General features: G+C 49.8%; 1 protein-coding gene across 1 annotated transcript in view; it reads left to right on the top strand.

The window, feature by feature from the left end:
• The window catches only part of DCUN1D3 (defective in cullin neddylation 1 domain containing 3), a 47,552-nt gene that overhangs the window by 23,208 nt on the left and 10,687 nt on the right, over positions 1-13,657 (top strand). The window contains exon 2 of the mRNA XM_080681878.1: positions 12,237-12,772. Within this exon, the coding sequence (XP_080538004.1) occupies positions 12,342-12,772 (431 nt within the window). The 5' untranslated portion in view covers positions 12,237-12,341. The remainder of the gene's footprint in view (positions 1-12,236; positions 12,773-13,657) is intronic.

Below are 13,657 nucleotides of genomic sequence, written 5' to 3'. Positions count from 1 at the left end.
CAGCTGTCAGGTATAAAACTGCATTTTGATTTAATTATCTGCTTGTCTTTACATGTTAATGTACCCGTTGGCCATAGGAGCGCACATTTGTGAAATCAGTAACTGTTATTAAACAACAACAAAGCTCAATGGGGCCTCAAGTTTTAACCTACAGGGAAAGTTTTTCCGATAAAGGCACATAGATGTGAGCATTTCCTGTCCCCGGCTTCAAAACCTGAATACTCTCTAAACAGGCTTGAAACCAAAGAGAAATTGTTTCAGTAAGAATAATTGAAACCAAGAGGGTAGCCAGGTTCTGGTCAGATCTGGTCTTTCTGTTTCATAGGATGTGGTGAGATCAGATACCTGTTTCATCCCGAAGATGGCTCATGTCATTGCACAGAGACTTCCGTGTGGCTCCGAGTGCGGGGAGGTTTCTCCTTGGGAGCCTGAAGTTGACAGAAAATGCATGCACAGCAGACTAAAGCAGCTCTAAGTGCTCTGTTACGCAGCTGCTTGCAGGAGGCGTAAGGTTGCAAAAATTGAAATTGGGAAGGTTTTGTAGCTCGTCTTTTCAAGAGCACCCTAATGGTGCAGTTGTAATGGAATTTTGCAGTTTGCACAAGTTTGGTATCACTGGTCCTAGTGTACAGATAAGGGTTCCCTGATGTGTTGAAATCGGGGTCTGGTAAGTTGGTCCCAGTTTGGGAATCAGAGTGCCCAGGTATCAGACCTTTTCTTTCTTTGTTCTATGAGTAGAAGAGACATGGGTGACAGTGCCTGTGTCTTGGTGAGGACTCTGTTGTGAGGGAAAACCTGACATCTGGCTTATGCAGAAGGGGAGTTTATGGCTTACATAGCTGATGTGGAGGCTTCGGTCTGATTTTAGGTACAATTGGACTCGGTGCAAATAATGCCTTCGAAACTCATGGTCTCTGTGTCACTTGGTGGTGTTTATTCTTGGGTTCTACCATAAGAAGGGGCCATTTAACCTTTCGAAAGGCATTATTGTCCCTGATCAGATGACTGTAGCAGCTCCAACCTCCTGTGCTTGCGGTGCTTAATTCATTCGGGCTAGCTTGGGTCACCTGCATATTCCTGACCCAGTCATTGAAGCCAGGGCATGTGAAGCTTTGGTGAGCCTGAGTCACATGGTCCATAATGAGCCCCACCCTACTCCTTGGCCAAGAGTGAGGGAGAGGGATCTTGTAGTGAAAGCTGGGTAATCACCCAAGGAAGAGCCTGGATGCTGGGAGGGTGAAGAGTCTGACTGCACGCAGGAGTAGCCCTGGCTCCAGTCTGAGGCTAGGAAGCCCTATAATAAGCCTATGGGCCTTAGGACAAGCTAGGCCAGCCTGTTACCCATTTTCGGGGCCCCATAGTTCCATATTGCATAAGCCCTGTGCTTCCCGGGAGTGTGATTCTCTCAGGTTCTGGCTGGTTCAGTATAGTGAGGGGACTAGTAGTCATTAGACCTTAAGATGGGTGTCGTCATTTCTTTTTAGGGGATGCAGAAGGTTGCTTTTCTTTTGTGAGAATAACTTGGGGAAATTTAGATATAAACAAGATGTCCTTTATGATTTATTAACCTCTTCCTGCCCATTACCCCGCCCCTATCATTTTCCAACACTGTCTTGCAATCCTTGGAGTTACTGGATTTGCAGCCTTTCTGACGTGATCTACAGTGAAACACGTGGCTTCTTCACCTGTTGTCCATCTCCTTTGGCAGCTATTTTTCCTGAAAGATAATATTTTATTGTGCTTTGGGTAAGGATTTTTTTAAGAAATTTAATTAGGTGGCCAGTATTACAAGATCATGTTGGGAGAAATACATACTACAATATACTGAGTGGCCAGATTATTATGATCTCTGAACGCATAATAATCTGGCCACTCCGTGTATATCCTCCTACATAATAAAAGGCTAATATGCAAATTGTCCCTTCGACCATGAGTTTGACCAGCAGGCAGGCCTGCCAACTGCCCATGTCCCCTCAGCCTGGCCTGCACCCTCTCGCAATCTGGGACCGCTGGCTCCTAACCTCGCCTTCCTGCCTGCCTGATCGCCCCTAACCGTCTCTGCCTGCTTGATGCCCCTAACTGCTCCCCTGCTGGCCTGATCACCCCTAACCACCTCTGCCTGATTGCCCCTAACCACCTCTGCCTGCCTGACTGATGCCCCTAACTGCTCTACCCTGCCGACCTGATCCCCCTAACTGCTCTCCCCTGCCAGCCTGATTTCCCCAAACTGCCTCTGCCTTGGCCCCACCACCGTGGCTTTGTCCAGAAGGACATCTGGAAGATGTCCAGCCTAATTAGCATATTACCCTTTTATTAGTATAGATATATACACCGAGTGGCCAGATTATTATGTGTTCAGAGATCATAATAATCTGGCCACTCAGTGTAGACTGCCATTATGAGTTGCCACTACTTTTTTAAAATTCATATTGAAATATATATATAATTTTTTTTATGATCCATTAGTTCCACTTCTAGGAATTCTCAGGAAATAATTATAAATGTTTCAGTTTATTAGCTGCATTTGCTGTTTATTATCCCAGTGTTTATAAGAGTGAACTATTTATTGGAAGCAAGCTAACTGTCCAACAATGGGATTAAATTGACAAGTTGTGGTGCCCCCCATTCAGTGGGAGACTTATGTGACTATTAGTTATGTTTGAACAGAGTCTCCGCCGAAGATAGTCTAATGGACTCGATTAAGGAAATCCCATTATCTCCCGTGTTCCCCTTTGCAGTGCAGCACCACATTTTTGACAGATTAACTAGTAGGCTATAAATAGCTTCTGGGCTACATGAAGTGGCTGGTACGTTAGTAGTGATGCTGGTACTACCATTGAATGACTGCTTTTTAAATATATATATATAGAGAGAGAGAGGAAGGGAGAGAGAGAGAAAGAGAGAAACATCAATGATGAGAGAGAATCACTGATCGGCTGCCTCCTGTACGCCCCACACTGGGAATCAAGCCCGCAACCCAGGCATGTGCCCTGATCGGGAATCAAACTGTGACCTCCTGGTTCATAGGTCGACATTCAACCACTGAGCCATGCCAGTCAGGCGAATTACTGTTTTTTTAAAAAGCATTGTATGAGGTGAGAATATTGATATAGAAAGGTGTCAATGGAAAAGTTTGCAAAATAGTATATACAGCCCTGGATGGACGGCTTATTTGGTTGGAGCCTTGTCCTGTACACCAAAATGTGGCAGGTTCAATTTCCAACCAGGGCACATACCTGGGTGACAGGTTCGGTCCCTGGTGGGGACATGTGTGGGAGGCAGCTGATCGATATTTCTCTCTCACATCAGTGTTTCTCTTTCTCATTCTTTCTCTCTCCTTCCCTCTCTTTTTCTCCCTCTCTCCCTAAAAATGAACAAAAACATCCTCAGATGAGGATTTAAAAAAAAGAAAAAAGAATGTACAGTACAACTCCAGTTTTGTTAAAAGTTCCATGTGCATAATATGTACATGCACCGGTCTCTGTGTGCCATCCATATGTGTTCATGAAAGAGACTTCATGACAGACTCCCAAATATGAATTGTGGGTGGTGGGATACCAGGGCACTTCCTTTACTTCACGCGTTGTTTTCTAAGCTGTATGGACAGCTGGAACGCATTTGGACGGGCAGCGGGAGAGAAGCCTGTGGCTTCCCTGCGCTGGCCTGTGTCCAATGGGGTTGAAGGTGGTATTCTGTGATGGTACAGGTCGTTTCTTGTCCCTCTTCCTCTCTTGCACAGTTGGCTTCCATCACTGCCCTCTGGGAAGAAACTGGCAAATGTTGCCTTAGTGGATTTAGATTTTTTTCTTAATGAATTAGCAAACATTTAAGAGATTGGCGAGTTACTCTGTGGCGAACCTGAGGCCTCTGCAGAGGAAATGTGGCTCTGGGAACCACATCTAGACACTGGTCACTCATGTACCCCTTTAAGCCATGTGGATGCAGGCACTTATCATCTCTGTATTGGGTTCCTTCCTCCTCTGATTTATTTCACAATTTCCTTTCTTGCCTTTCTTACTAGTTAAATGTTTGTCAGTCAGTTGCCAACAACTACAATCCTGAGATGGTGGCAGGAAAGTGGACAATGATGTGGTAGGTGTGTGTTTGAGGACTGACCGCCTCCACATGCCAACTGGCAGCAAGAGCTTATACCTCCCCTTGGGCCTGGGCTGCCATCTGCGAGGTCAGGAGACAGCGCCAAGCTTCCAGCCAGAGACGCAAAGTGTAACAGGCCTACCATTTGCAGTAGGACGCACTGAGCCCAAGTCCAGTACAGCCCTCTTGTTTTAAACAGTGAAAGGAACTGAAAGTGTGGTGAAGAAGCAGAGAGACTGCCTAACACTGGTGCCCTCAGTGGTGCTGTCTGCACAGAAGTGGGTAGTGTGACAGCAAAAACCATTCCAGGGCAGCTCAGCAAAGTGGTGCGGCCCTTTGTGGGTTGTTTTGAGTTGTGTGGGATTAATCTCTGGAGCCCAGAGACCAAAAAGGCTTTATGACTTGGTATTTGGAAATTTTGTACTACATGTATACTGGCTTGGTTGTGTTTGGCAAGCAGTATTTGTTCTAGACAACCCACACTGGCTGCAGCCCTTGGTCCTCAGCTGGACATATATTCTTATATTTGAAGTATACAAAGTAAGGAACAGAAAGAACACATTAAAAAGAAAAGGGCCCTGGCTGGTTTGGCTCAGTTGATAGAGCGTTAGCCCGCAGACCGAAGGGTCCCGGGTTTGATTCCTGTCAAGGGCACGTACCTCGGTTGCAGGCTCCTCCCAGGTTCGGGCCCTGGTCGGGGCGTGTGCAGGAGGCAACAAATGGATGTGTTTTTCTCACATTGATACTGACATTTCTCTCTGTCTTTCCCTCTCTCTTTCACTCTCTAAAATCAATGGGAAAATATCCTTGGGTGAAGGTAAAAAAAGAAAAGAAAAATTACTTTGTGCAAACCTGGCTGGTCTTATTTTACAGAAATGTAGCCAATTGGTTTATTTTCTTCTAAAAATTGTTTTTCTTCTTCCTTCCTCCCTTCCCCCTTCTTCCCTGCTCTCTTTTCTTTTGCACCTTTGAGATATAGCAAGGGATGTGTCTGCTCACCCTGACCACACTGCGTCCTGTGCCGCCCAGGACCTTGTAGGACAGAAGCCTTTAGAAGCACAGAAACAGCAGCAGAGGGGTCTCGTTTGCTGGGTAACCCTTCCCTCCACAGGTGACAGCAGGCCATTGCATTGAAAGGACTCACTCAGTCCTTCCCCCTGGTTATTTTTGCAAATTTACTTTCTAAGAAGTAACTTACAAATGGACACCACCCATTCCCAGCCTTCTCTCCAGTCACTCTGCACCTGCGGCCACCAGGTGAGGTTAAGGGGCTCTTGCGGTCTTGCTTTGAGACCCCAAGGATGGCTTCTGCCTGCAGTCACGCCAGCCCTGGCAGCTGGAGAAAAGCTGGCTGAGGAATTCATGCTCTCTGGCATTTGAGTGTCTGGCAGATAAATAAAGTAAGAAGTAAAAATGTGCAGCTGTTTAGGTGGAAGTTGGAAGGATGGGTTCTTTGTGCGAATACATAGAAACACAGCATTGTCAGTGGCTTGTTGCTTCTGAGGAGACTAGAGAGGAGCAGAACGAGAAGGTGGGTTGGATCAGCCCCTCCTTCAAGGACGCCTCAGGTAGATCTCCAGTGCTTTGCTGACACTGTTCGGGGCCAGCATTTGCCTACTGGATTTCAGCTGCTCATTCCACAGGATGCTCCTTAGGTGACAGGCTCACCAGCAGCCAACGCCGCATTCCTCTGCACGGGCTTCCCCGCCAGCTGCAGAGTGAGCCAGCTTGCTGGGCCTGTTTTCCATGTCAGGCCCTTGCTGACCCTGCAGAGCTCAAGCTAAGAGGACTGGGAGGAGAAGAGAGGCTGCACAGTGGGGCAGTCTCACTGCTTGTTCAGGTGGGAGTGGCTCTGCTTCCACTCCCCTTTTGGTCTCACCTTCTTTTCCCTCTGGCTCTGATAGGCTTGGGCAGAAATGGGAGAAGAAAGTGCTGTCCTCAGACGGCATGCAGATTAGAACTTCAGTCTCGCTGGGTGTGAAGGTCCCACAGTATTAGACTGGGAGGACTAGTCCAGATCCTTATTTTAATGTCGGGGCCCCAGAAGCTCAGGTTAAGTGACTCGTTCACGGGCATATGTTGCTCAGGGCGATCCCACACCTGAACTGAAGGCTTCCTGGGAGTTGACTCTGCTCCTGTTGACTCGCATCTCTGGAGAGCTCCAGGTGTTGCTAAGGTACCATTCTCATCTCCCCAGGCCAGTGATGGGTCCCTTTTCCTTAGAGACTGGCTGTGGGCCTTCGGGCCACATCCCTCCGTCTCTATTCTGCTTCCCCCTCGGAGAAAATGAAGGTTATATTCTACTCCTCATAGGGGTGGGTGAAGTGGGTCAAATGGGGCCATTCCATTTGTCATTCGCCTCAGTGCATGTTTGTAACTTAAAAGATGCTGCTATCGATACAGATTTTAAAGTCTCCTCTCAACATGCATCAGCCAGATGGGCAAAGGCCTTCCTTTCCTTTTCATGCTCATCATTGAAGGACCAGGGCGAAACCTTCTCTGTGAAACCTCCCCCTGGGGGGGCCGTGGAGTCTGAGGCCTAGCTTCATTTCCTGGCCCACTGTTCAGGGTGAAGAACCCATTTCCCAATGTGCAAACTCCAGCAGTCTCCGTGGGGGGAGCTGTGAAGGTGAGGTGTGCATGATGCAGCCATGTCCCACAGCTGTGCTCCTCCTTGTAGTCCTTCCACCTTTCCTTCCTCAGCAGTCATACTCGCCTCTCCTTTTCCTATCTCCACTCGCATTGCGTCTGTGTGGCTTAGCCCTGTGTGGCTATTCAGTTCCCCACTGGTGACTCTGCCTTAGCAGTAGACACAAGCCCAGGAGACCGGGACCAGCCTGATGGTCACTGCACGGCCTGCCCGAGAGACAGAAGCAGCTTCCGACTCCTCTTTGGTCCAGAGCATCCCCAGGGACTGCAGCCTGGGCCTGCCAGCCTAGCAGTGCCAGCACCGGGCCTGGGGCTAGACAGGCCGCTCGCTGATCCATCCCCAGGAACAGCAACCAGGCTGATGGGGAGAAAGGGAGGGGCGTGCTAGAGGCTGATGTGCAGGGAAGGAGGGAGGGGCTGCTGGGGCTGATCTTGGTCCAGCCAAGGCTGAGCAGCTCCTGCCTTCCATCTTTCAGGTAGCCCCAAGCTACAGCTGTGTCTGCAAGTAGTTTCCCAGGTGGTTTTTACTCTTTCTGCCTTTCCTTTCTCCCCACCCCTTGTCCCTGGCTCCATTCAACTCAGTTTTGCCACTTGGTGGAGGCAGGGGACAGTCACTCACTGCAAGAACCGGAGTGCTGCCCAGGCACCTGCAGTGCTGCCCCGCCCCAGCAGAGCTGGACTGGCTGCCGAGAGGGCGCTGTTCTACAGGGGAGGCATGACTGCCACTGGCTTTTTGATAGTAACAACTGTAATAAAGGCCGATGGTTGCTGAGTACTTCCTGTGAACAGGCATTGGACAGGCTTTTGACATGGATGATCTCATTTACTCCACCACCAGTCCTCGAGGGCCAGCTGTCCAATGTTCCTTACCTACTCACAGCGACACAGCTGGTGTCCCCCCATGATCCAGACCCAGGTTTGTCTACCCCTAGAGCTCACCTCTTGATTATTCACTCCTGTTCCTCCCTTGAAAGCTCCTTGACCCTGGTGTGCCTCCATTTCTCTTCCTATGAAATGGGGTAGTGACTCCACAACGCTGCATGTGTGTGTGATAATGTGCTAGCACTCGCAGTGATATTCATTAGGGATGCTGTACTGAGGCCTCTGCTGCAGTGCCCACCGACACTGCACAGACGTAGCCGGAGACAGACTGGGAAGTCAATGCCATTAAAAGTGTAAATGAGTGGCTGGCAATCCTAGAGCTGGCCTAAGGGAAAGGGAAGGAATTGGAACTGGCTGGAAGCTTGCCCCACTGGACGGAGTGACCAGTGATGAGAACGTCACAGGGCACAGCAAACACCTAGCTTGTCCTACTCCATGGACAACCTGGTCCCCCAGGTATTTCGGGCAGTGGTGCCTTTGAGCAGCATCAGTGCTGTGGTTTGAGAGACTGTGAACAAACCCAAGTGCACGGGTCGAGGCAGGGGTGGGTATCCTGCTGGGCTTGGGAAGCAGAGGCCTGGATGGAGCCCATTGTCCAGGTGGGACAAGCCAGGGCTTCTGTTAGGCTAACCAGATACTACTTGGCTGTTGGTAGCTGCCATTCCAAATGCTTCGGGAGGGGCAGGTCCCTTTGTCTGCATTTCCTTACAGTGAGGCCGATGAATATTTTGCTGGCTGAGGAAATTCAGGGTCAAAAAGCGATGGAGAGCTGGGCTTTGGAGCTCTTAGCCATGCTGGTGGACTCACTCTGTCCCCACCTCTGGAGGGTGCTGAGCCCAAGGGCATCTGGCTACCTGCATCACCGGGGCAGGCTCGCCTGGGAGAGGGCCGTGGGTAGGACGCCCGTTTAGGCCACTGGTCACAGACCACGTGCTCCCTTTCCAGTGGCTGGCTTTGGAGAGTGCTGCTCTGGGTGGTAACACTCGGCGCTTGGGGCCCATCTGCTGGGGGGCTTTCCCTAGCACTGACATGGGGCACAGCATTGTGGCCTGGTGGTAAGGGTCATGGTTTCTCAAGCCACACCTACCAGGTTCTGTGCTTGTGATCTTGGGTGATTTGCTTTGCGCCTCCGTTTCCCTGTCTTTAAGTGGGTTGTGGTGAGGATATATGAGTCTTAATGTCCATAAAGGGCTTATCAGCATAGTACTGGCACGATATCCAGTGGTCAGTAATTGGTAACTATTATTAGCTATTAGCCAATAGCTAGTGGGCCCAGGGAAATTTTCAGCTTTAAAACACCTAAAGGAGGTGTGGCCTGCCAGGGACGCGGGGCTGGGCACCGTGTCAGCCTAGGGCAGGCTCTGGGAACAGCACTGTTTCCTAAGAAAGGAAGCCACGATAGGAAGGAGCGCAGTGAATGGTCGGGGTGAGGTGTCCTCACCGTCAGACCTGAATCCATCTTACCTCACCCTCCACCGGGAGGAGGTGTTTCAGAGACAGGACCAGAATGGAAGAAGGGATGTGAGACTGGCTTGTGCTGATTGATCATCTGGCTAAATTGATTTTCCTTTTTCTCATCTGTTCGGCATGTTAAAAGCCTTCCGAAAGGACTAGTCCTCCCAGTCTATATATGCCCTAACCGGTTTGGCTCAGTGTATAGAGTGTTGGCCTGCGGACTCAAGGGTCCCAGGTTCGATTCTAGTCAAGGGCATGTACCTTGGTTGCGGGCACATCCCCAGTAGGGGGTGTGCAGGAGGCAGCTGATTGATGTTTCTAACTCTCTATCCCTCTCCCTTCCTCTCTGTAAAAAGTCAATAAAATATATCTTTTTTAAAAAAAAAGGCCTTCAGGTTTCAGCTGGTTCTGCCGTGTCAGATCATCAAAGATGCTCTTCACGTGGAGGGCTGGGTGGGTCAGTGGTTTGGACCTCTTTGGGAGGCCTCCTGTTTTGCCCCTCCTACCTGAAGGCCTGGGCATCAGGTTTAGAGGAAGCTGTGTAGTGAGGTGTCGGGGTGTGGACTGGAATAAGTGGGTCAGACGGAGGCCAGGAAACCCTTTCAGCCTCTTGGTACCTGGGTCTCCCTGCGCAGGCGTGAGCAGCCACCTGGTGAGTCAGTGCTCCGGGGAATTTGGAGCTGGCAGGCTGTGAGCGTGTAGGGGAAGTGTGGGCCTTTTGTTTCTGTCAGTGCTTTAGCCTTTAAGAACAATCTGGAAATCAGACTCTCCTCATGGCATAGTCCTGCTTGTTTTGAGATAATTCAGCTTGAACAGTTGCTTCTCTTGAATGCAGGTCTTCCAAGAATTAGCCCTTTCCCTTTTAAAATTTTAATAGGCTGGGCTTATGTCTTAATAGCTATACTATTCTTAAAACGTGAAAAGACTTAAAAATACTTAGGCGGGTCTGTCATTTTCCACAGTAAGCCCTTATCGTGCTTTCTGTGTGATTTTGAAGCTGGGGAAACTGGGAGGCTTTGAAGGGCCTGTGTAGACATGTCTCTGTTCCTCTGTTCTCTTGGAGGGCAGAGAATGGGACACGCCCTGACATGGAGTCCCCAGTAACTACAGGAATGACTCTGGTCTCCATTTTAAACGTGCACATCCTGATGCCCTTAGAATTCCTTTTAAAGATAACCGAGTTATCCCAATACTATTTGGAGGAAGCTACAGTTCTTTCTGTACGGCTCACAGCTCCAGCCACTGTGAAAAGCACCTCTGCCCACTGCATTCTCCTGAGAGCTTGAATGTGGATCCTGGAGGTCCATGAAAGCTCCCTAGAGCGGGAGGCAGGGCACTGACCTGGCTGGCCCGCCTCCCCATTATACTCTGGCTCGCGGCTATTGTAGCAGGTGGTAACATTTTCTGAGTACAGATGCTCCTGCACTTACCATGGGTTATGTCCCGATAAACTCTTTGCACTCTGAAAATATTGTGTCTAAATGCATTTAATCCACCTAACCTACCAAGCATTGTAGCTTAGCCTGGCCTGCCTTGAACGTGCTCAGAACACTTCCAGTATTCCACAGAATCATCTAACACAAGCCTGTTTTATAACAAAGTGTTATCTCATGTCATTTGTTATACATATTGCTTTGCACCATCGTAAGTCGGGGACCTGTACTAAATTGTAGATGGATCTTCTAGTGGACTAGTTGAAAGTAAGAGTCCTGAGTAGACAAGGTCTTCAGAGAAATCACCTCACTCCTGGCCCAGAAATTTCTAGCAACTCTTTAAAAACACCTTTTTAATTATCGGGGGCCAAGGCAGAGGCCCCCGGCCGCAGCCATGGTGGTGGCGGTGGTGGGCGGTGGCTGGGGCCAAGGCCCTTGCATGAATTTCGTGCATCGGGCCTCTAGTCTACATTAATAAAAGAGAAATATGCAAATTGTCCATACCTCCATGATGCCCACCAGCCAATCAGGAGTGGGTATGCAAATTAATCCAACAAAGATGGGGGGTTAATTTGCATATGCAGGCATGGAGCAAAGACTGAATGCTCTGGCCCAAGTGAAGACTGAAGATGACTGAAGACTGAAGATGACTGAAGACTGAAGAGGCTTGGCTTCTCCACTACGGCCGGATTGGAGAAGCCAAGCCTCGCTGCGGCCGGAGCAGAGAAGCCTAGCCTCAAGGCTTGGCTTCTCTGCTGCAGTCGGAGCGAAGGCCTGGGTCCCGGGTGCCAGAGGAAAATTGGTGCTGGCAGCCAGGGGAAGGAAGGCCTATTCTTGCACGAATCTTCGTGCAACGGGTATCTAGTATAGGTAATAAACCACTACAGTGAGTTTGTTATGTTTCCATGCAGACTTATCTCTTTCATGTAGCAACTATCCTCCCATTTAGAGATTGGATTTGGGTAAATCTGCCCTCCTTTAAGGTGAGACAGCCTCTTGGAGGCCTGAGCCTGCAGCCTACCAGCATTCACATTTAGTGAACGTGGCTCCACTCTCCCTCCATACCACCTGGCAGAGGACCTGAGGCGGGGGCCTGGGGACCTCAAGTGGACTAAGGCGGGAGAAAGGACGTTTCACGTGCTCCGTGGGGGAGTCCCAGAAAGAATGCTGAAGAGACCAGACACACATTTTACTTTGCTGTTTGGCTAGGACTCTGCTTACAGTCTTAACTGTGAAAACCCTTCACCTCGCCTTTAGGCCACTATGAGACTGTAGGAGTGTGGGTGTGGCCACCCCTTCTCCCTACTTGAAAAGAAAATCTGAGGGTTTTGACATCAGAAGATGGACCTTTTATGTGCCCCTTCTGGCTTCACTTGAGTCCAAATAACTCTCTTAAATGATGGCCAATGGGCAAGACACATTTCCTTTGGAATATTTCTGGCAAACTATAGATTTCCTGGATGCATTCTGCATATAAAGCACCTCATCTTGGTAAACTATGTTGCTAGAAGAATGTTAGGAATTTTCTTTATTGGTTATCCATATGTGCTCTAGCCACTGCATTTCCAAGGTGAAGGTATAGAGCTGGCTTACAAGGGAGGTGGTGATGAACTTGGAGTCTCTCTCCTGGTTCGTGGTGGCTCATTGTGCAGTCCAGTCCGCGGAGAGAGCTTGCATGTCCTCTCTCTATCCAGCGGTGAGTGCTCTCTCATTTCTTCCCAGGTTGGCTGGCTCCTCTGGCTGATGGCATGTTGAGATTCAAGGGCCAGTGGCAGCGAGGGCTTCTGATCCAGAGGGGACCACTCTAGAGGCCAGGCCACCAGTACCATGGGCCAGTGTGTCACCAAGTGCAAGAATCCCTCATCAACCCTGGGCAGCAAGAATGGAGACCGTGACCCCAGCAGCAAGTCACACAACAGGCGAGGTGCAGGCCACCGCGAGGAACAGCCACCAGCCTGTGGCAAGCCAGGTGGGGATATCCTCGTCAATGGGACCAAGAAGGCAGAGGCTGCCACAGAGGCCTGCCAGCTGCCCACGTCCTCGGGAGATGCTGGAAGGGAGCCCAAGTCCTGTGCCGAGGAGTCTTCCTTGCAGAGGTTGGAGGAACTGTTCAGGCGCTACAAGGATGAGCGGGAGGATGCAATTTTGGAGGAAGGCATGGAGCGCTTTTGCAATGACCTCTGTGTTGACCCCACGGAATTTCGAGTGCTGCTCTTGGCTTGGAAGTTCCAGGCTGCTACCATGTGCAAATTCACCAGGTTAGTCACCAGTACTTTTCCAGGTGAGCAGAGGAGGGAGCGCACCTGGGGCAGTGGTCCATTAGGGCAGAACTGGGTTGGCTTCATAGAGTTTGGGTCTTTATTTCTCTGTCAGATTTCTCTAAAGCTGTTCAGCCTCTGAATAACTGGGCACTGAACAGGGCATAATCCATGCTGAGCCCTGTTGCCACATCGCAGCCCAGCCTCACTGCTGCTACAGAACCTCTGCTCCCTCTTGTCATCCACTCCCTTCCTCCCTCTCTACTGCTCTGCACCTGGCGTGCCAGGCACTGGAAGTGCCTCTTGGATGTGCCTCTCACTGCATGAGGCAAGTAGCCCCTTCTCTCCCTCCAGCAGTGTTTAGCTGGCCCGGGAGCAAGCAGTAGTTGGCACCTCATGGTCATACATCTCCATGGAGGGTGTTTTGGGGGGAGGGCATGGCAGGATTACCCCAAGGTGTGGTTTGCAAAGTGCTGGGGGTGAATAAGAATTTGCTTTGAGAACTCCTCCTGTAATTTCTAGCCCTGGGGTAGATTACCCAGCAGACCTCAGAGGCCTTTTCTCTTTAGTGGATGCAGCAGTCTCTGAGATGGTGATCATTGTGGACCATATTGTGAGCTGAAGGTGTTATACAGAAGTTCAGAATACATACACAATTTGTGTTTCTTAAGAGGAAATTTTGATCACTGGTGGGAGTTACCCAGGTTCATCCAAAATCTTTGGTCCCTTGTCAGTCACCAAGAATATTCCAAAAACAGCCCACAGAGAATCAGGAGAGCACGAGGGGCCCCTCGGAAGAGAGTGAAGCACAGCCCCTGTTGCAGAATGGGGAGCAGGGCATTGGGCTTTGGGAAGATGAATAAATGAACCGATAGGCAGGCACTG

Source organism: Plecotus auritus (assembly GCF_963455305.1).
Source record: "Plecotus auritus genome assembly, chromosome: 7".
Classification (NCBI taxonomy): Eukaryota; Metazoa; Chordata; class Mammalia; order Chiroptera; family Vespertilionidae; genus Plecotus; species Plecotus auritus.
Note: the sequence above shows the minus strand (reverse complement) of the source record. Positions and strands in the feature narration are given on the sequence as shown.